This window comes from Manis javanica, chromosome 1 (assembly GCF_040802235.1).
Source record: "Manis javanica isolate MJ-LG chromosome 1, MJ_LKY, whole genome shotgun sequence".
Taxonomy (NCBI): Eukaryota; Metazoa; Chordata; class Mammalia; order Pholidota; family Manidae; genus Manis; species Manis javanica.
In genome coordinates, this window is record NC_133156.1 from 183,172,738 (window position 1) to 183,195,895 (window position 23,158).

Consider the following 23,158-nt stretch of genomic DNA (forward strand, 5'->3'; position numbering starts at 1 on the left):
GATTTTATTGCTCAAAGTGTCCCAGTTTTGGCCGTCAGGAGCTCTTTCAGTTGGCTCCTAAGTCCTTTTGACATACCTTCATCATTTTTTTAAAACATTTCCTACCTTTTTTTCTGACAACATCTGATTTATTTGTAAATCAGAAAGAAGGAAAGAGGAAGTGTGGTTACCCAGCATTTCCTGTCTGCCACTACACGATACTCCAGGTTCATTCTGTGTATTTCCTGCCCCAATCCTTGAATCAGCCTTTTCTCCAAAGAGCCCTGGTTCCTCTTTTGGAGAGTGGCATTAGGAGCCAAGATCTGGGGGCTGTGGGTGCTGCCGCTGTTGGGTGTCCTCACTCATTCTTGGCTGAGAGACCAAAGTGATGTGTGTATATACATCCAGTTGTTTTTTCCAAAGATCATCATGCCTGCAATATGGTCACAGGACTGGAGGGGGAAGACTAGAGACAGGGAGGATAGTTAGAATGAATTGAGGTAAAGCTGGGTGACACTGGCTAGCAAGGAGGCCTGCGAGGTGGGGATTGGAGTTGCTGCTGTTGGATTTGACATGGGGTGTGAATTCAGAACACATTGTACAGCCGGGTGTAGGTGCTCCACCATCCCACAACAGCTGCCTCTCTCCAGCCCTGCCTCTGGCTGCCTCTGATTTCGCGTTAGTTCCAGAGAGTGGTGATCTGGTAGCTCCAAGCCTACAACCTCATGGCTCTGAAGTTTCAGAGGCAAGAACTTTTCTCTTTCAACAATTTCAACAAAAATCGAGCATTGGGTCATATGTTCATTTCTGAAGCAATAACATAGCTCAGGGAGATGGGTTATGTTAATCAAGCCACAACCTCATTCCTGGGACTGGGAATTGGGCCTGGGTTTAGCCTCACGCCTACCAGACAGAGGGAAGTGTGAGGGAAGAGTGGTTCTCAAGCAAATCCCAGAGAGATGCCTGAAGAAGAAAGACTGTCGTCTCTCAGCTGCTTAGAGCTCCAGCTTCAGGCTCTAGATCTCTCCTTTCTGTCAAAACTGCTGGATCTAGCCAGTCCCTGAGGGACAGATGATTACCTGGTGTTGTTTGGGGTTGATATGGATGACTGAAAAACTTCTGGGCTGTCTGAAGCTTCAGGTCTGCCTCCTAAACGCATGACTCTATATCCTTCAGTAGGGACAGGAAAAACCAGTGTGTGAGAGGTCCTGGCCAATGAATGGTTCTGGTATTAATGTATACAATGCCCATTTGATTTTTTCTGTCCAAAGAACAGAGAACCTTCTCATCAAGGATGTGGCCACCTCCAGGTGTTTCTTTCTTGCTGGCAGATGGTCCTCTGGGGCATAGATGGGGCCAAGTAAGAGGCAGTGAGGGGAGAAGTCCAGCTGGCCATGCCTGAGGCCACTGCAGCTAGAGGACAATGCCCCTCTCCTGGCCCAGCTCTGCTTTGGAGGTTCACTCAGCTTCTCAGGTGCTAGGAGGAATCATCAACCGAGTGGGCCGGGCCTGGGCCCTTTCTATGTGTGGGGAAATAGAAACCAAGGAGGCCATTTCTTTTCTGTCACCACCCCAGGCCTCTTACAGGCCTGTGGGGAGGTACCTGTAGCAACACCCCTCCCACACGAGGGAAGGGGCTTGGTGGACACTCCTGGGGTCTCAGATAGGGCTGTTGACTGCTCCAAAATTGGGTACCTTCACTCTCCTCCTGTGCCCCTTCCTCTCAGGTCAGCTTTCCATGGACAGAAGGAAAAAGGCTGATGGATGGTGGCTCTGCACTGTATACACACATGCATGCACACACACACAATGCCTTAGCGTTGTGAACTGGGAGTCAGCAACCACCCTTTCCTCTCCCTGCAGATCAGCTGTGTACTCCACTAGCTGCTGGCTGAGTTGACAGGGGCCATCCATGACACAGCCCCTCCCAGACCCAAGCTGCCCCCAGGCCCAGCCTCAGGAGGAGGCACTTCCAGTATGGCCTAACTGAATTAGTGCTCAGGAGCCTATCAGAGGCTGGCTCCAGGATTTGGCAAAAAGCTGTGGGAACAGGACATGGAGACACTGAGGATGAAAACAGGAAAGAGCATCACAGTATGGATGGAACAAGCCATTTGCAAGGTTGTAACTCACATCTTGTAAATGCGTTATCAGTGAGATAGGGCACAAATATGTAATTAGAGTTTAATGAGTTAAAGAAAATGTGATCCATTCTGATAAGATTCTAACCACCCGAAGTAATGGGGGACCAAGGAATAAGAATCGGCCATCATCCCTAGAGGATGACTTAGGGAGGGGTTCCTTGACCATCCAGTGGGAATATCAATCCTGTTCAGCTGGTCGCTGCAACAGGGGTGGGGACTGATGGCTTGCACAGCTCCACTGGGACCCCTTACTTCTTTGCCTTCTGAGCCCAGGCCCACAAGCAGCATGAGGCCCCTGAAGCAGTATTTGCTCCTCCTGGAAGTTACAGTCTCACTGAAATGCTTTTCACATTGGCTTACCTGTCAGATTTTACATTAGTTCCAAACTTTATCAACCCTGGAGCATGGATCCCATCAGCTAGAGGTGAGGTCTTGGATCAAGTTGGGTCCTATCTGGTGTTTTCTAACATTATTTCTGACACCAAATGTGTGGTATGTTCTGACACCAACCAGTTCTCTAGCATCAGCTGGGTTCCTACAATTCAGTTCTGACACAAACTCCGGGAGCCAACACAGATCCCACTGGTGAAAGGCTCAGTCCCACAAGACCACCTCTAAGTGGGATGTCTAGGTAACTCACACTTCTGCCTGTAAGACCGCAAAGCTAGGGGCTCCTACTGTCCCTCTCATGTTCAGTAATTCAGTAGTAGGACTCACAGAACTCAGAAAAACACTATAGTTATTCTTACAGCTTATAATAAAGGATACAAATGAACAATCAGATGGCGAGGTACACAGGGCAAGGTCCAGACAGGTCCAGAGCCCAGGAGACTCTCTTTGTGGAGTAAGGATGCAATACCCTCCTAGCACATATACATGGATGTATTCATCAACCAGGAAAATCCTTGAAAGTTCTTGAATTTCTCTTGATGAGCTTTTGTAATCTAATCTCCAGGCCCTCTCCCATACCCGGAAGTCAGGGATGAGGGTTGAAGGCAAATTCTGGAGCCCTAAGACACTCCACCCCTTAAGATCCAAGCACCAACAGTCAGATGGTTACACCACCCCTTAAGATCCAATCACCAACACAGACACACCCTACCCCTACTCCTTAAAAACACGCTTCCTCACCCACGAGCTCTCTCTCCACCTAGAGACAGCCATTCAATCTCTTGTGTGGGTCCGTGCCTCCCTGAGTTATCTCAGGGTAGGGAGGGTCTCAGTGAGATACCCTTTCAATGGTGCCATGACTCGGATTGAGGCTCTCCCATTGATCTTGCTCTTCCTCCAGGAATTTGAGCTGCCTTGGGAGCCCTCACTCCCTGATCCTCCTCCATGAACCCACTTTCCATCTCCCTGGTCACTCAATTTCCCACCCAACATAGGCCTTCAATTTGGCAAATGCCCCTGTGGAACCCGGGAAGTGACCACTGAGCGTTTGGGAGGTTGGGGGCAGGAGAACCTCCAGCCACAGCCTTCACAGCCACGGTTGATCCCCATAGTCTACCCTTCTCTGCCTCCCCATGGTGAGAATACTCATTCACTGAGGCCCAGTCTCCCTTTATCTACTCGTAAAATCCTGGTACCAGGTACCAAGCCTCCTCGGCGTTTTTCGCCTCGACCATCTGGTTAGAGGTGGTGATGACCCCATAGCCATGTCTGGTCTTCTCCTCAACCTTTCCCTATTGCTCTGGGATGCCTTTGCGATCTGTCAACAGTCTCATTCTCACCATGGGACCTGGCCCTTACATCCCCATGGACTCGCCGCTGGGATGTTACTCTATAATCTCAAATCCCTCCGCCTTACTCCCGACCTCAAACCTTTCAAGCTTATTCATTACTGTAATGAGGTCTGGTCACAATATTCTCTAGATAATCAGTCCAAGTGGCCACCCAATGGCTCTTTAGATCCTAATATTCTCTGAGATTTATATAACTTCTGTGAGCATATGGGCAAGTGGAAAGAGATTCCTTATATCCAGCCTTCCTCCTACCTCTGAACCAAGTCCTCTGTCTTCCTTGCAATCCTAAACACCTACTGCTCTCCTTAAAGTCCTCATCCTCCAACAAAACAGATCCCACTACATCCTCTGACTTTGACCCCACTGACGAACCCCCACCCTACCAACCCCAAATCCCTATGGCACCTCCTCCTCCTCCTCCTCAACCACCCAGTCCATCCCGTGCCGCTGCAGAAACTGCCTAGCCTCCTCCCCCTCAACCCCCCCAGGCATTCCACCACAAGCTCCCATTATGCCGCCTCCTCAATTACATCCAGTTCCCCTCCCATCCCGAGATTCCCTACCAAGTCCCCAGCTACTTGCTCTTGTACCCAAGTCATAGCCCCACTATGAGAGGTAATGGGCACAGAAGGAGTTGTTCAAGTCCATGTCCCTTTCTCCCTCTCTGACCTGTCCCAAATAGAAAAGAGATTGGGCTCCTTCACCTCCAACCCAGCCACTTACATAAAGGAGTTCAGTACCTGACCCAATTGTATGATCTAACCTTTCATGACGTACACCTGATTCTCTCCAATACCCTCCTACCCGAGAAGCGCAGGCTAGTCTGGGAACAGGCTAAAACATGCTGATGAAATCCACCAAACCACACCCACTCACCCTATTGGTGCTGAGGCAGTTCCCAATTGAGACCCCCCACTGGGATTACAACACCCCCAGGGGAGTCATTAGCCAAGATCAATTTATCACTTGTCTCATGGCAGGTCTCAAGAAGTCAGCCAATAAAGCTATCAATTATGAGAAACTCCAAGAAATTATCCAAGATAAAATGAAAATCCTTCTATGTTCCTAGACCATCTTACTAAAGCCTTTCTACAAGTATACCAATTTAGACCCTGAAACCCCAGATGGGAGACAACTACTTATGACTTACTTTTTCTCCCAGAGCTTCCCCGACATAAAGGCTAAGTTTAAATGCCTGGAGAAGGGACCCTTGACTCCTCAGGCAGAAGTCCTGGCAGTAGCCTTCAGGGTATACAATGGAAGAGATGATAAAGCCTATAAACAAAAATACCAAATAATGGCTGAGGCCTTCCAGCCTGCCTCAACCACTGGTATCCAGGTAACCCCACTTCTCAAGAAACAACCAGGTCCATGTTTTAAATGTGGCCTATTGGGACACTGGGCTAGAGCTTGCACAAATCCCCGGAAGCCCTCCAGTCCATGCCCAAAATGCCATCAGGAGGGACATTGGGCTGTTGACTGTCCTCACACACCGAGAGGTGCCAGGCCATCCACCTCGGACAACCCACCTATGGACCTTCTAGGTCTGGCCACCAATGACTGAGGGGGCCTGGGACTCCCACATCCAGCTACTAACATCACTTTGAGGGAGCCTAGGGTGGTCATTGTGGTAGCAGGCAAGCCCATCTCCTTCCTATTAGACACTGGAGCTACTTACTCAGTCCTGAAGGAGTTCTGGGGGCCCACCTCCCTCTCACAGTCCTCTATAGTCAGGGTAGAGGGCACAGCTTATCAACCTTTACAAACTCCCATGCTTCACTGCATCTTTAAGGGCATTGCTCTCTTTCACTCCTTTCTGGTAATTCCCCATTGCCCAGTTCCCCTTATGGGAAGGGACCTATTGTCTAAGCTAGGGGCCTCCATCACCTTTAACCTTAGCCCACACCTCAACCCCGACTCACCTTCGATCCCTTTTCTACTTGCTCTCCAAACCATTCCAGACCCACCTCCCTCCCCTTTCCCCTTACCCCCTTGTCAAGTTAACCCCATACTGGGATACCTCTACCTCCTCCATTGCCACCTGCCCACCCATAACCATCAAACTCAAAGACCCTACCTCCTTCCCCTCACAATCTCAATGCCCCTTACCTCTCAAAAGCCTATTGGGTTTACAACCCATCATCCAAGAGCTCCTACAAAAAGGCCTTTTGAGACCAGCCAATTCTCCTTATAACACCCCGATACTGGCTATCAAAAAACTTAATGGCTCTTATAGGCTAGTTCAAGATTTAAGGATTATCAATGCAGCTGTTATTCCAATCCATTCAGTAGTCCCTAATCCCTATACTTTATTATCCACTATCCCCACCTCTTCTACTCAGTTCTCTGTCCTCAACCTCAAAGATGCATTCTTCATGATCCCCCTCCATCCCAACTCTTGAGACCTTTTTGCTTTGACATGGATGGATCCCATCACCCAAACCTCTATCAGTTAACCTGGACAGTCCTTCCTCAAGGCTTCAGGGATAGTTCCCACCTCTTTGGACAAGCCTTGGCACAAGACCTCAAATCCCTCACTCTCTCAGGCTCTACTCTTCTTCAATATGTTGATGATCTTCTCTTATGCAGTCCCTCCTTACAAACCTCTCAGCAAAATACTATTGTCCTTCTCAACTTTCTCTCAAAACACAGGTATTAGGTCTCGCCTTCCAAACTCCAACTTTCCACCTCTGACATAACTTACTTAGGGGTTCTACTTACCCCTGGCCATAAAGCCACTACCTTAGACAGAAAGAAACTCATTCAAAACATACCCATTGCCCATACAAAAGATGAAGTCCTCTCCTTTCTAGGACTCACTGGGTTTCTCCACTCATGGAGTCCCAATTTCTCCCTCCTAGCCACTCCCCTCCATGCAGCATCCCGAGGATCCACTTTGGAACCTCTCCTAACACCCATAAAGAAGCCCTCTCATGCACTTCAAGCAGCTCTTTTCCAAGCCCCTGCTCTCCATCTCCCTGATCTCATGCGCCCCTTCTTCCTGTTCATCTCAGAAAATCAAGGGTTTGCTCTGGGAATCCTAGGCCACAGGCTATGGCCCTTCCTTGCCCCTGTTGCTTATTTTTCAAAATGGCTGGACCCCACCATTCAGGGATGGGCCCTCTGTCTGTGGACTCTGGCTGCAGCCGCCATCTTCATACAAGAATCAAAGCAGCTCACTTTTGGATCATCCACCACTGTCCTTTCTCCTCACCGTCTTTCTGAACTCCACACCTACAGGGGCTTACAGACTCTTCCCCCTTGTAGGATTCTGTCACTTCAAGTAGCTCTGATCGAGATACTTCCATCAAATTTGAAGTCTGCCCTCCCCTCAGTCCTTCTACTCTTCTCCCACTTCCTACCAAATCACGGGAAAAAATAGAATCTTCCCCTGACTCTCATAGCTGCCTACAAATCCTAGATGAGTTACTACCCTGTCCTTCTCATATCCAGGAGGGAGCTCTCCCTCAGGCCACACATACTTGGTTCATCAACAGTAGTTCTTTTATCCATGAGGGTGTCCATCGAGCCAGATATGCCATTATCTCCCTTGATCAAACTATTGAGGTAAAGCCCCTTCCCCCTAACACCACAAACCAACAGGCGGAATTAATTGCCCTCACCTGTGCTTATACCTTAGCAGAGGGAAGTTCACTTACCATCTACACTGATTCCAAGTATGCCTTCCATATCTTACTCTCCCATGCAGCAATCTCGAAAGAAAGGGGACTCGTCAATATCAAGGGCCGCTCCATTACCAATGCTAACTACATCATACAACTATTAGAAGCTTCATACCTACCACCTGCCATAGGCCTAGTAGTACACTGCCGCTCTTATCAATCAGATCAATCTTTCATCCCTCAGGGAAATAACAGAGCTGATGAAGCAGCCAGACGGGCAGCAATGATTTCTATAATAGGTGCTCTCACTTCTATGCCTAATGATCCCTCTTCTGCTGACTAAATCACCTTCTACTAAAGCCATACTCTCCTATCTACACAACCTATTTCATCCTAATCTCCAATCTTGACAACACTTTCTAAAAACCCACCTACCTCTCTCCTCTTCAGACATTACCTTTCTAAAAACACTTACCGCTTCATGTGAAATCTGCCAAAAGGCCAATCCTAATTCACCTTCTCAACCTCCTTCTTTTCCCACTCATCAAGCACAGGGACTCATTCCTGGGACCAACTGGCCGTTTGACTTCACTCATATGCCCTCAGTAAAGCGCTACCGATACCTTCTAGTACTGGTAGACACATTTTCAAGTTGGGTTGAAGCCTTTCCTACAACCAACAAATGAGCTCAGACAGTGCCCACCATTTTGTTATCAGAGATCATCCCCCGTTTTGGAGTACCTACTTCCTTACAATCAGACAATGGCCCTGAATTTATCTCCCAAGTTTCCCAGACAACTGCTAAAGCTCTTAATATCCCCTGGCATTTCCATATCCCATACCATCCGTAATCCTCAGGTAAGGTGGAGAGAACCAACCGAACTCTGAAATCCATCCTTACCAAACTATCCATAGAACTCCATCTCAACTGGACAAAGCTTCTCCCTTTAGCTCTGCTCCGACTCCGGGCTCTACCTAAAAAGCCGCCTCACTTTCTCCTTTCCAGCTCATGTATGACTGCCCTATGCTTCCTCCAGGTCTTAACTCTGAAACCCCCACTCTTCCTTCTCATCTTATATCTCCACTACTCCAACATATCTGCTCTCTACTATGGTCCCATGCTGACCTCTACATGCCAAAGCCTCATGACCCTCCCTCTTCTACTTTTTATCAACCCAGAGATTCAGTCCTCCTCTCTTCTAACCAGGACCATCACCCCTAACTCCCAAATGGCAGGGACCCTATCAAGTGGTCCTATCCACTCCTACTATAGTCGAACTTACAAAATTTCCTCACTGGATCCACAACTCCCATATAAAACCCTTTATCTCATCCTCTCCCCTTCCTCTGAACCTCCCGCAGATTCCTACTCCTCCATCCCAGTGGGACCACTTACCCCTTCAACTCCACAGACTACAAATCCTCCAGGAACTACTCTACAACCCAAACAGGACCTCTCTGAATCCAGTTTTCATCTTGGCCTACATCTCTTCCAGCCATCCCTGAACACCACACCCCCGAAGATACAAAAGGATAAGTACAACACCTACATAATTTTACTCATTTCCTATGAGCCCGAACTTATATTACTTTGCTCATTTCCTAGCCATCTTATTAGAAGAACTTCCCCAATACTCACCCTCTACCCCCTTACATGTAATAATTCAAGATTTATGGCTGCAGGGAACCCTTCCAGACTTCTCCTCAAACGAAATCACTACCTTTTCCTCATGTATTCTCTTACTTCAAGCATTATTCTCTTAATAACACATACTCACTCAACCTCTAACCCTATGGTTCAAACCCTTGCCACATACCTCAATCAAACAATCTCTCACACAGTCCGAATCATCCAAACCTTTAACAGAACTATCTAACCCCCTTGCTGGGTCTGTCTTCACCTTTCTCAGTTAGCAGACTCAGCAACCCCTGCTCCCTTAACAGCCTGGATCAATACCTCAGCAGGACTTCACTTCATCGAAACAGCAAACCCCAGGGGCACAGCCCTAGCTGAGGGATCAGACATCAGACTACCCGGAGCACTAAAAAGCATTAGACAAACCTTGAAAACCCACCAACTTCCCCAATGAGCCGTTATCGGCCCATCCCAAATTAACTGCATATGACCCATCCTGCCCCCTTGTGCATTTCTCGAGCCCAACAAGACCACTATATTCCAGTAGGCTCTCTAGATCCTTCCCTCTGCAAACACACCCTTCAACTCCTTCCACCACCAAACCACCATAATACTAACCAACTAGGAGCTCTCTTAAGAGTCCCTGGATATCACTCTTTCCAAGGCAGTCTAAATGCCACCACATCCCAATATTGCCAAGACAGAGGAAAAGACCCCCTAAAGGACACTCCCCTAGCTCATAGGGGAAACCAAGAATGCAAACAACTCAACATACCCGAAGGTAGAATCTTCTTAAACCAAAAATATGCAACTCTCAGCCAAGAAAGTCTAGCCAAGATACAACCAGCCTCACCTCTATCCTCTCTAACAGTTGCAGCATTAAGCTCCTCTTTTCAAATATGGCATAAATTTCAGGCAGTCCAACATTTACTCCCCAAATCACCCCCAGATCTCCTCCTCTTGTCCTGCTTTGACCTCATAGGATGTCTACCCTTGGAAACAGGCATCTTTTGGGTATGTGGAGATAGAGCATATGCCTGCTTGCCAACCAATTGGACCGGGACTTGTACTCTAAGTCTCCTTACTCCCACCCTTTCCTTAAGCCACACCTGACCTACCCATTCCTGTCTCCCCTATAACCCACATCAGAGTGCGCTGTGTTGTACACTTAGTTCCCCTAATCGCTACCCTAGGAATAATCATGGGTACGGTATAGGAATTGGAGCTCTAGGAATATCCCTTTCATAATTCTCTAAACTATCAAGGGAACTCACAAAAGGGCTAAAAGAAGACTCTAACCAATTAGAACACCTGCAAGATCAAGTAGACTCTCTAGCCTCAGTTGTTCTCCAGAACCGCAGAGGTCTAGACCTCCTTACAGCTGCGCAAGATGGCACATGTGCCCTACTCCAAGAACAATGCTGCTTCTACACCAACAAATCCGGTCTCGTCCCGGATGGCGCAAAACGCCTCTGTGAACAAGCCTCCAAACTTCTAGAAAACTCCCTAACAATTCGTTCCCTTACCCCTTCAATTGGCTCCTGCCCCTCCTAGCCCCTATTACCTTTATTATTATTATTCTCTTTTTCCTTCTCTGCTTCATTAACCTATTCCAAAAATTCATTCAAAATCAAATTTCAAAAAACTTCTAACCATACTGTCAACCACTGGCTCCTCCCGGACTATCAAAGCCTTCTCACGAAGAATAATGAAACAAGCCATGATGACATCACGAATCATCTCAAGATGCCCGCCCTTCCCCAACTCTACAGCAATGGCCTTGCTAATCCCAAAATCTGTGCCCCCTTCCAGCAGGAAGTAGCTAGAGAATTAGACTCTATGCCCAGTTCCCCAGAGGCCCCTATTAAGAAAAGAAAAAGATGGGAATGAAGGCAAATTCTGGCGCGCTAAAATGCCCCACCCCTTAAGATCCAATCACCACTGCAGAACACACCCTACCCCTACTCCTTAAAAACATGCTTCCTCTACCTCTACCTCTACCTCTTTCAGCCATTAAAATCTCTTGGGTGGGTCCGTGCCTCTCTGAAGGGTAGGGAGGGTCGTGGCAAGATACCCTTTCAAGGGTGGGGTTTGAACAGTGGGAGTTGGGACCAGCTCTTATTCCCAAAACTATAAACTCAGGCATGCTCAAAAGGCGCTTGTTGTAAGTAACAAAAGACAGTTCTATTACTCAGGAAATTCCAAAGGTTTTAGGAGTCCTGTGTCAAGAACCAGGACCAAACATATATTTTTATTCTACCACAGACTCCTGTCGTGCCAGTTGTGAGGTCCTGAATGGGCAGCAAGTCACCCCAGCCCTTCCTACCTGATTTCCTGTTACTTAGGGGGTCTGGAGCTAGGATTAAGAGTCAGCCATGCATCGCAAGGGTTTTTTTCTGCAAAGCTGAGAAGGAACTCCAAACCCTTCCTAAGCGGCCCAGTGAAAAGGTGTTTGTGACTTTGGGACAGAGGCAGGCGTTTGAGGGCTATGCTGGAGAGCGGGGGTTGGCATTTCGGTCCTCAGGCGGGAGCAAGGGCTGGAGCTGATGGGGAGTGGAAGGGGCTAGGCTCCGAGTGACGCCTGAGAGCCCCAGGGTAGGGCCCCAGGGGTACTTCCTCAGAGTCAGGAGGGGAGGGAGGCGGAGCCTCGCAGTGCTCAGGACCTGGGGGAGCATATAAGTCCCGATATGTCAACTTCACTTCCCATCCCTGACGCTCTAGGACAGCACCTTAGGGGCCCTGGCAGGGAGCAGAAGGAAGCAGAGATGAACTGTGAGACGGTCCACTTCCGCACAAACAGCCAGAGCGTCTCCCTGCACCCTTCAGGTGAGGAAATAGGGGTGGCAGCTCACCCTCCATCAGGAACTGGCCTGCTTGGCTCCCAGCTCTCGGCCGTTTTTCTCAGCCTTTCCTTGACAGGCCAGAACTCAGCTCATTGCTGTCTCAGCTTCTAGAATAAACATGCAATGGCTGAAGGGGTGAGGGTCAGAGAGGTGAGGACAGAGAGCCTGGGGTACACCCCATCTCTGCAGTAGATCTCCTCAGATTCTTTTCCTTAGGGATGGCAACCTGGCAAGAGGAAGAGAATGAACTTTGAATTCCGAGGGACCTGGTTTTGAAGCCCATCTCTGCACAGTGGGCTGGCCCCATGAGGCCTCAGGGACTCCAGGCCAGTGTTTCTCCACCTCTGAGTGGATTTCCCTGCTCACTCTATCCCTAAACAGCCCCCAGACAACCAGGCACAGCCCTTTCTAGGACACCCACGGGAGTGGGGAGAGGACGCCCTGTCCCCAGCAGAGGGAACTCCAGGACTGGCCATGTCAGTTTTGGGGGGAGGCAGCAGTCCCAAAGGGTAGCGAGCCACACTCTGGTCGGTCAGGAGTCCTGAGCAAAGACTGGCTCTGGGACTCCGAGGTCAGGGCTGCTTCTCTGTTCCTCCTTCTCCCCCTCCTTTCATTCAAACCACACTTCCATCATACTCGTCCGCAGCGCCAGGTTCTGGGCCCAGTGCCCTTCCTCTGGGTTCTGGGCTGTGGTCTTCTCTGAGCCTTTGTGTGGCTACCACACCCCAGTTAGTTCCAGGAGCATTTTGTTCTCTATGGTAAGGTGGCAGGTGTACTCACCCTCAGTCAGGCCGACCAACTGGACCCAAGGGGCTGACTGTGTCCAGCCCACACAGCACTCCTGGACTCTTGCTTTTCCTCTGCAGGGCTGGACTCTGAGGCAGTAGCTCCCGCAATCCTCAAGATGCCAAGGCTTGTTCGGGCCACGGTGGCTCTTATGGCCATAACCCTGATCTCCTCTCTTGTGGCTCTCTGTGTTGTCGGTAAGCTCCTAGGTGACCCACACCCCACTGACTTGCTCTCCTTCCTGCATAAAGGCCCCAAAGGGACCCAGACACATACCTTTTGCTCCCAGGAGGTGAGTCCACCTCCAGCCCCTAAACCAGAACTTTCCTGGAATCCAAGCAAGGCCGCTATCCAAGGAGAGCCTCCTAAGGGCTGAGGCCCATGAGAGAAACTCTGAAGGGTTCCTGGTACCCTCTCCCTCCTTCTGGCATCCTAACTGGGGGTGGGCCACTCTGTTCCCTGAGGCTCAGTGCTGAGGGACTATGCTGACCCTGGAATGGGGTGTCTCAGTTCTACAGAACTCAAGACCTGCCCTGGAAGCATATTCCTCCTTCCAAGAGTTTCAAGGCATGGTTCTGGGAGACAACACTACCGAGCAGTTACCTGTGGACCCCAACAGTGAGTAGCTAGCAGAGGAGGGAGACTGGGTAGCAGAGAGCTGGGCTTTCAGGTGCCCAGACCCTAGGATGAGCCTCTCCCCTGACACTCCAGGCCCCTGAATGGATTCTGCTCTCCTCCTAGACAGGCATGATTTTTTTTACAAAATTGCTTTATTGAGGTACAGTTGACATATGAAGTACACGTTTAAAGTATATATCTAGTGAGTCTTGACATATGTATATATCTGTGAAACCATCACCACAATCAAGATAATGAACATATTCATCATCCTTCCCCCAAATTTTACTTGTACCCTTTGTCATCTCTCCCTCCCCACTTTTCTCATCACCCCCAGTCAACCACTGGTTTACCCACTATAGTATAGGTTATTTGGCATTTTTTAGAGTTTTATGTAAAAATATGTATTATTTTTTTAGTCCTTTAATAGTCACGTGATCTGCAAATATTTTCTATAAGTGTAGCTTTTCATTTTTTTAACAAGATTTAAATTTTGATAAAGTCTAATTCATCAATCTTTTTTCTTTTATGAATTGTGCTTTTGGTCTTAGATCTGAAATATGTTTGTTTATCCCAGGGTTATCAAGACATTTTTCTATGTTTTCTTCTAGAAATCTTATAGTTTTTAATGGTTTTATATTTATGTCTGTGATTGATTTTGAGTTAATTTTTTGTATAATTGTGTGAGGTATGGATTGAGGTTCTTTTTAAAAAATATTTTTTGCGTATGGATATACAAATTGTTCCAGCACCATTAGTTGAAAGGGTTATCCTTTCTCCATGAATTGCCTTTGTATTTTAAAACTTTTTTTATTAAGGTATCATTGATATACACTCTTATGAAGGTTTCACATCAAAAACATTGTGGTTACTACATTCATCCCTATTATCAAATCCCATTCATCCCTATTATCAATATCTCATTGACGTCACTGTCCATCAGTGTAGTAAGATGTCACAGAGTCACTACTTGTCTCCTCTGTGCTACACTGCCTTCCCTGTGCCCCCCACACACACCATGTGTACTAATCATAATACTCCTCAATCCCCTTCTCCTTCCCTCCCCACCCACCCTCCCCTTTGGCTACCGCTAGTCTCTTCTTGGGTTCTGTGAGTCTGCTGCTGTTTTGTTCCTTCAGTTTTGCTTCGTTGTTACACTCCACAGATGAGTGAAATCATTTGGTACTTGTCTTTCTCCGCCTGGCTTATTTCACTGAGCATAATACCCTTGAGCTCCATGCCTTTGTATTTTTTTTGCAAATCAATTGTCCCTACTTCTGGATTTCTGTTCTATTTCTGGAGTTTTGTTCCATTGATCTATTTGTCTATCTTTACAAGGCAGAATATTTGACTGGATTTCCCACACAGTTCAAGGCCATCTGACCCAGCATAGTGGCTGAGGCCTCATACACCTACCTAGGCAGGACTCGAGGAAAAGGGTGGGTAGACTCCTCCAGAAAGGGCCCCTTCCTACTTGGGTCCTTCTTGCTATTCCTGAGGGGAGGCTGGCATCAGGAGCCTTAGGCCGTAAGTGTCTGAGATTAGCTCTTGTGGTGAGCAAAGGGTGCTAGTAGGAAGAGGCAGCTCAGGTGGGTTTGTGGGGAAAGGCCATGCAGGTGGAAGGGGCAACAGTGTCCTTGAATGACCCCAACAGCCAAATTCCTTCACTCAGGTCTCGCATATCCTCAAACTGTTCTGTAGGCACCCTTGCTCTATGTAACATTGGGGGTGCCAGACCTTTAAAAGGCCATTTCAGCTCCAGGGGCCAGGGTCACTGGAAGGCCACCGATGCCCTGTGGATTACAGAGTGTTTCTGCCACCTATTTTGTTTTGTTTCTTTTTTTTTGCAGGGAATTTGTGATTAGAAAATTTCTGTGTTTGTGGTCTACATAGTTCTCAGGAGGTAACAAAGATTAATCAAGAGGTGTCATGCTTGGTGTACGAATAGAGGCAGGACTAAACATGAGCTTTATTCATACCTAGCTTCTTTTTCATAATGACCCATCTAATGTTCCAACATTATAATTTCAGTGAAATTAAATCCCAACAGCTCTAAATAATATGTTACTTTCAAGTTCAGTAACAATGGCAAAATAATCTAAACCTTGCTACCATGATTCTTGGTTGCAGCTAGCTTACAGTAAGTAGGCAAGTATTTTCATCCTTCTGCTTCTCTGTTGATGTGGGGTAGCCAAGTAGACCTTTATGTCAGTTTGTGGCCCACACTCTCAGGTGGTCCATCTGCCTTGACTGGGTGGTCACAGTGAGCACGAGGCTGCTTGAGGAGCATTCAGGGCTGTGCTGGAGACATTTCCCTTGGTCATTTTAAGTCCACTTTGGTTGGCCCATATAATGAATGCTTCTGTATGAAATGGGCCTTTTTAGCTGCCTTTTCCATTTCTTCCCTCCAGATTCCTATCACCTTTGCAGGGTGGCAGAGTTGCAAAAAGCAATCCAGACGTTTAAAGGCCTTGTGAAGAATTCCAGCACCTGGAGTGTGGAAATCCAGATGCTGACGGGCAGAGTGGACACTGTCAATTCTCAGATCCGGATGCTGGGTGCTCATCTGGAAAACACCAGTGCTGACATCCAGATGGTAAAAGGCATTGTGAAGGATGCCAGTACCTTGGGTTTCCAGAACCAGATGTTAAAGAGCTCCTTGGAGGGACCCAGTGCTGAGATCCAGAAGCTAAAGGGAGATCTGGAAAAGGCAAATTCCTTAAATTCCCAGGCTCAGACTTTCTTCAAAAGCAGTTTAGGAAACACCAGTGGTGAGCTCCTAATAGTAAGCACAGGCTTAGAAAATGCCAATGCTGAAATCCAGATGTTGAAGGCAGGGTTGGACATGGCAAACGCTCAGGCCCAGTTGGTAAACCGTAGTTTAAAGAATGCTCATGTGCAGATCCATGCTTTGAGAGGAGATCTGGATACCGTCAATGATTTAAGAGCCCAGAATCAGATTTTAAGAAGTAGTGTGGAGGGAGCCAATGCTGAGATCCAGAGGCTAAAGGGAAGTCTACAAAATGCAAATGCTTTTAACTCCCATATTCAGACCTTTATAAGAGAAGGTTTAGATAACACCAGTGCTGAGATCCGGTCATTGAGAGGTCATCTGGAAAGAGCTAGCAATGAGACTCACCTGTTAGAAAGAAATTTGGAAACACTCACTGCCCAGACCCAAATAGCGAATGGCCACTTGGAGCAGACAGATGCTCAGATCCAAGCATTCAAAGCAGAGCTGGAATCTGCCAGTACCTTAAATTCCAAGATGCAGGTGTTAAATGGCAAGTTGAAAAATGCCAGCAAAGAGATCCAGACCCTAAAACAAGGAATGAAGGATGCTGCGGCCTTAAATTCCAAGACCCAGATGTTAGAGAGCAATCTGCAGACGGCCAATGCTGAAATCCAGAGGTTAAAGGGGGAATCGGAGAACACCAGAACACTAACTACAAAAATGCAAGAGCAGCAGAGTAGCCTGCAGACGCTACAAGAGGCCTTTGCTTCCCAGGAGCAGCTACATAGGACCCAGAGTAAGTGGGTGGAGGGCGTGGGTATGGAGGGTACAGTCTCTTGGGAGGAGAGTCCCCTATCCTTTCAGCCTTGTGTGTACTTCAGCATTCATCTCCCTGGGAAGGAGTGTGGGTGCTAGAGAGGGGTTGAGCTCAACCAAATAGGTTCCATGTTCCCAGGCAGTAGGGAAGGTGGCATAAGAGTAGTCCCTGCTCTCAAGTTGCTTAGCATTTGGCCAGAGTGTCAAAATGAAGCCCTGGGAAACAAACTCTGCATGGTAAGGGTGTGAAATGAGGACAATTGTATTAGGAGAGCCAGACAGCCTTATTTCTGACTTCCTGCTGTCACAAATGGGTGATTTTGGTCAAGTTGCTCACCTTCTCTGAGCTTTGCTGTTCTCATCTGCAAAGTGGGGACAATAATATTTGCTTCACAGTGAGGATGCAATGAGTTCACACATGTGAAGCATTCAACAATGGACCCAGCATTCATGGATTCATCTGACAGAATTTTTGAGCTACTATTATGTGTTAGGGGCATAAAGCTGCCTCAGATGAGATGCCTGCCCTGGAAGCATACAGGCTGGTGGAGCAGCCTCACATGAAAGACATGTGGGGGGGCATAAGGGGTGTCACATTAGCAGCAGGTCTAGGAACTGGGGATGAGGGGGAGCAAAAAGAAGGGAAAGAAAGGATCTTTGGGGGGGAGCAGGGAAGAAATCTTTTGGGGAGAAAAGATCAAAAGATGCTTTGGTGAGAAGATGGCCCTTGAACTGGGTCATAAAGGATTAGTAGGTGTTTACCAAACAACTGGGGTAAGAGAGCGGCCAGTTTGCAGGCATGGAGATGTGAAGCGGTGAGGTTCAGGAACCTTCAGGCACTTCTGTCTGACTGGACATGGCCAAGAGGCCAGTTGAGGTGCAGCCTGAAAGGACAGCAGGTGGGGCCAGAGTGTGGCTTTCAAACTGTTTTGAATGTGACCACAGCATGAAACTCATTTTACATTGTGATTCAGAAGGATTACTTGTGTTACAGTCACACACACACATTGCATTTAAAAAAGCAAAACTTCTACCCCATGAATGCACTCTGGTATTTTATAATCTTTTCTTAAAAAAAAAACCCTCACCCAACCTAACGGGTTGATGATTGATTACACTTTGAACAACACTATGCTAGGAAGGTAGGCAGACCTGGAGAGATACCGGCTATATGTGGAAGGCCTGTGACCTTGGGCTTCATCCTTCAGGAAATGAGGATCTATTGGAGGGCTTCCAGGAGGCTGAGCAGGTGGGTCTCCTGACTGAGACAGGGAATAGAAGGGGAAGAAGAGCAGTGAGATTTGTGCATGCTGAGGCTGAGATGCTTTGGGGATATTCACATGGACATTTGCAGTTGTGCCCTATTTGGTGTCTCTGGCCCAATTAGAACTGCCTTTTTCCAGTGCAGTCTCCATACTGTCGCTAGTGGACATTTTTACAGTACAAATCTGAGCATATTACCAGGCTTCCTAAAACTTTCCAGGGCTTCCATTGCTCACAGGGTAGAAAACTCAAACTCCCTCACACGGGATGTATGATTTAGTGCTGGTGAACTTGCCCAGGTTTATTTCCCATCCCTTTGCACTGGCCATACCAAGTGCTTGAACAAATTAGGCTGTGCCACTCTGTTTCACGTCTTCATGCTTCTGTGTCCATTCCTCCCCCTGCCTAGAATGCTCTTCTTGGCATGACTGTCTGGCAAAGTCTTCCTCATTCTTTCAAGATTCAGCTCAGATGACTTCTCACCTAGGGTGTCCTTCCCGAGCCCCATTTCCAGCCCAGGTTAAAACCACACCTCCTTTCATACCCCTATTCTACGATGCATGTAGTTTTCAAATCAGTCCAACTTCGACATCTGTTTTATATCTGCCTTATTTACTATAGTAAGCTACCTGGAGGCATGACTCATAGTCTATTGATCTTTGTGTAACAGTCCCTGATTTGTAGAATTTAAGGAATGTTGAACCAGGAGTGCTGAGCAAAAGAATAAGTGGATGAATAAGTGAGTCTGCTGTGGTATCATTTCAGACAGCTGTGGTATAGATGGTATGAAAGAGCAGAGTGTCATGGCAGGGAGGGATGACATTGCTGAGACTAGACTCGGGCCTTGTGCTAATGGTAGGAGCTATTAGACTTTGAAGTTGTGAGGTTGGGTAGACCAAGTCCAAAGGATGGTTCTGGGTGTGACAGCTGAAGTGGATGGAGATGAATTCAAGGAAATGAGTGACACTGTGGGATGGCTGTATAATCTCCCAGGGAGATGACAGGAATTGAGGGGCAGGGCACTGTCAGGGCACAGCAATGAGTTGGGAAAGAAGACAGTGCCAGAAATCAGAGATCTGGACAGACAGTATTGCCTGGGTAGCAAAGCTGTGTGAGGATCCCTGGGGTGATGGAGCCAGGTGTCCTGAGCTTCTGCTTCCTGGCACAATGGGTAGTGGGCTGGGGGTGCGCTTCCCAGGCCTTGTCCCCAGAGCACTGGGATCAGGCATTACATTGGCCTGAGACCCTCAGTGTCGGTCTCTGGAGAGGTCAGGAGGGCCAGCTCCCGGACATCCATAGCCAGCCCCTGGTTCTCTCTCCTCCCCAACCTTTGCTCCAGATCAACTTCTCCAGCTGATCCTGCAAGGCTGGAAGGTCTACAGCAAGAGCTTGTATTACTTTTCTCGTGTCAAGAAGTCTTGGCATGAGGCTGAGCAGTTCTGCGTGTTCCAGGGAGCTCACCTGGCCTCGGTGACCTCTGAGGAGGAGCAGGTGAAAGCTGTGGGCCTGGGGTGGGTGTGGGGAAGGGACTTCGGAGTTTAGCTTGCTTTCTCTTGGAGCGGGTGGGGCAGAGATCTTCATGTCTCCTCTGCTGGCCAGGGAGCAAATATTTAATGAGTTCCCATGAGCATCTTGTACCAGGGGCAAAAGCACTGACAGCAAACCCCAGTGTCCTGAATGAATGAGGGACACATCTAGAGGCCCATGGATGTCAGCAGGGAGGAAGGTAGCACCAGGTGGCTGCCCTCAGAGTAATGGGGGCGGGCATACTTCCCTCTCCATCCCCTCATTTGTACCTCCTCCTTTCTAGTTGAAAGTCTTGGTTTTAAAGTCAACTAATCCAGTGGCCGTGGAAGGCCCATGCGCAGGGGATCCAGACTTCTTGGGAAGGCCAGACACATACTAGGAGTTTGAGTTCCACCAAAGGCAAAATAATAGTCCCTGGGTAGCCCATTGCAGAAGGTCATTATTAGAGTTTATTAGGGTTATTATAGAGGGCCACAATAGGTTTGGTCCAGTCCAGCCCATAGAACTGCCCATCTCTTGTGGTTCTCCTGAGACTGTTCTTGTGTGTCTGTCAAAGGACATGCTATTTTGTAAAACACATCTTAGTAAACTGTGGCAGGTCTAGCTCTGTCCCAGTAAAGCCACACTCCTCATCAAGTCAAGATGGGAAGACCTAGACTTCCTCTGTGGGGACCTGGCTGTTGCCCTTGGTCTTGGATAAACCATGGACAAACAGGAAGAGGCCAGCTCCTACAGAGTGGGCTTCATGCCCCCAGGCCCAGGGAGGGGATGAGCTGGACTCTTCCTCCATGAGACCAGGAGAACAGCTCCTCACGCAGGGTCAAACAACACCACCTTTTCTCTACAGGCATTTCTGACAGAGACCACAGGCACCTCTTACCACTGGATTGGCCTCACTGACAGGGGCACAGAGGGCTCCTGGCGCTGGGTGGATGGAACACCATTCAGTAATGCCCAGATCAGAGCGTGAGTCCAGCCACCGTCTGGTGCTGTCCTGGGCACTGTCTTGGGCAGGCCTGGCTCCTGTGTGTCCCTATCTTGTGTGTATCCCTGCCCAGCCAGTGTTAGTGTTGTGTGCATTTGCATGTGTGCTATAATTGTGTATGATGGTTGTGTGTGCTGTGTGTATGGGTTGTGTATGTGATGTGTATGATGTGTGTGGTCTGTGTGTGTACACCCAGGCATAGTTGTAATCCTCACCTGGACCTCTCCACAGAGGGGCATTGAGCAGGACAGGTCCTGGGGCTGGCATGAGTGAGTCTCAATGAGTAGGTCTTCCTATTTGTTTTGTTTTGTGTATCGTATCCCTTCCATAGGCACTTGGTATGGCCAGTGCAAAGGAATGGGAGATACCTGCCTCATCAGAAGGTATCTGAATGTGAATTCTGGGGTGGGGGTTTGAAGCTTCAGATACTCTTACTCTCCCTTGATTCTCAGTAATTAAGGACAACCTCAGCAAAGCTTCCCTCAAAGGCTCCCCTAGCCCCAGCTCTGTCCCTATCCTGAGGCCACCAGGTGATTAGGGACCCATGTCACTTCAGCTCCCTATGCACCAGTGGGGGAAAGGGACAGCACCTTCCTGCAGCAGAATAAAGCCCTCTTGTTTCCAGGTTTTGGGATAGGAATCAGCCAGATAACTGGCAGCACAAGAACGGGCAGACTGAAGACTGTGTCCATGTTCAGCAGAAGTGGAATGACATGGCCTGTGACACCCCATATCACTGGGTCTGCAAGAAGCCCATTGACCAGGGGGTGGCCTGAGGTGAGCCAGGGTGAGGGGCCTGTGCTGCTGCCAGCTGTGGGCCCTCTCCTTCAGGAAGCCTTGTGAGCCTCTGAGCCCAACTCATTCTCTGGGGCCTTCCATTTGGCCTTTCTTATCTGCTCTGTCCTTTTTTTTAACTCTTTGAACACATGTACCTCATATGACCCAGTAGGATCGAGGACTCAGTGCAAGAGTATTCCCATGCCTCTCAGCAAATAAATAAATACTTAGTTGGATGAATGGAAGCTTTGTGCTTATCTCTTTGACAGCCATGTACTCTTCTTCCTGGATTGGTTCTCCTTCTTTATTGCTCCTTCTGCCCTGCAACAAGCACATCTTTCTTTAAGGGCTTTACATCTAGGAACATTTAGTTAGTTCATTCACAAAACAGCAGAGGTTTAACACAAACTACAGGGACATGGCAGGGGGTGCAATTCCCAGGAAGTTAGAACCCATCCCAGGTATTCCTCTGTTACAGATGGGGCTGGAGCTGGATTTTTCCAGGCCTTTGAACTACTCCAAAAACTTTTATTCTCCTGTGGCTGGCACCATCTCATCTTTAGACTGTTAACTCTCAGAACCTTACCTCTGGTTTCAGCCTCTTCTTGTGGTCCTGTCACCCTTCCAGGGACTCAGCTTTCTGCCAGCTCAATTTGGAATGAGAATTCTAGAGCAGTTGTTTGCTTTGCCTTGCAGAGTCCCATCCTATGCATGCACAGGGAATCCTGTGCAGATTTCTGAACTCTTTCTTTGCCCTTCATATCCTCTGCAAACTCCAGCATGCTTAAGTTTCCCCAAACTCCCATCTTTCTCTCTCCAGCTTAGTGTGAAGGTGTGGACCCTCCTCCCTGCACTGTGGTCTGCAAGAGACCCATGGGGCTAAGGGCTCTACCAGTTGGCTTCCCTACCCAGGAACTCTGATCACAGTTTTGCTCTGCCTGTTGTCCAATGTGTGAAAACAATTATTTCATGTATTTTGCCCAGTTTCCTAGTTGCTTACAGCGAAAGGGCTGGTCCAGTTACTCCATTATAACCAGAAATAATATTTTCTGTTATCTCTGGTTGACCAGGACTTTAATCTGTTTGTATTCATATTTTCCTTTTGGCTGTTTCTTTTATGGCTTCTTAGCTTTTTATCAGTCTTAGACATTCATTCTCCCAGAACTGAAATACCATTTTGCTACATTTCTTGTAGTACCTCCATAGTTTTATTTTTTAGATTTACTTTTGTTGCTGGGTTTGATTTCCTGTTAGTTTATTCCTTGATATTCCTTGTATCCATGGCAATATAGATATATAGAGAAGGGTTTATTGTTTTCTTTGTATGTGTTTCTATTCTTTGTTTTAGGATTTTCCTAGCTTATACTAAAAAGAAGTAGGAGCCAGTGTTTAGATGTTCTACTTTTTTGGAATTTTCTGAGATTTTCTTTGTGGCCTAGCATATGCTCACTTTTTATAGTTGTTTCATAGGCTTATCTATTACATAAGCTTGTAATTTTCATTATTCAGATATTTCATATCATCATTCAAGTTTTATCTACTTAACCTATCAATTTCTCTAAGAGGATTTAAAAAATTCTCTCCTATTTAATATTTCTCTATGTTATCACTTTGCCACACTTTTTCTAATAGCTTTTGATTTATGTCAATGGTACTTTGTTTAATGTCTAAAGATTCATCACCAT

General features: G+C 47.7%; 1 protein-coding gene across 2 annotated transcripts; it reads left to right on the forward strand.

The window, feature by feature from the left end:
* The first annotated feature begins 11,812 nt into the window (after nt 1-11,812).
* On the forward strand, nt 11,813-22,914 carry CLEC4F (C-type lectin domain family 4 member F). Of its 2 annotated transcripts, XM_017660904.3 has the most exons (7): nt 11,813-11,950; nt 12,834-12,950; nt 13,264-13,371; nt 15,783-16,901; nt 19,524-19,675; nt 20,559-20,677; nt 21,322-22,914. In XM_017660904.3, the coding sequence occupies exons 1-7, from the start codon at nt 11,890-11,892 to the stop codon at nt 21,470-21,472; spliced, it is 1,827 nt and encodes a 608-aa protein (XP_017516393.3). In that variant the 5' UTR covers nt 11,813-11,889; the 3' UTR covers nt 21,473-22,914. The 2 variants fall into 2 exon arrangements, with proteins under 2 accessions (XP_017516393.3, XP_017516394.3); XM_017660905.3 differs by lacking the exon at nt 13,264-13,371.
* Nucleotides 22,915-23,158: the final 244 nt, after the last annotated feature.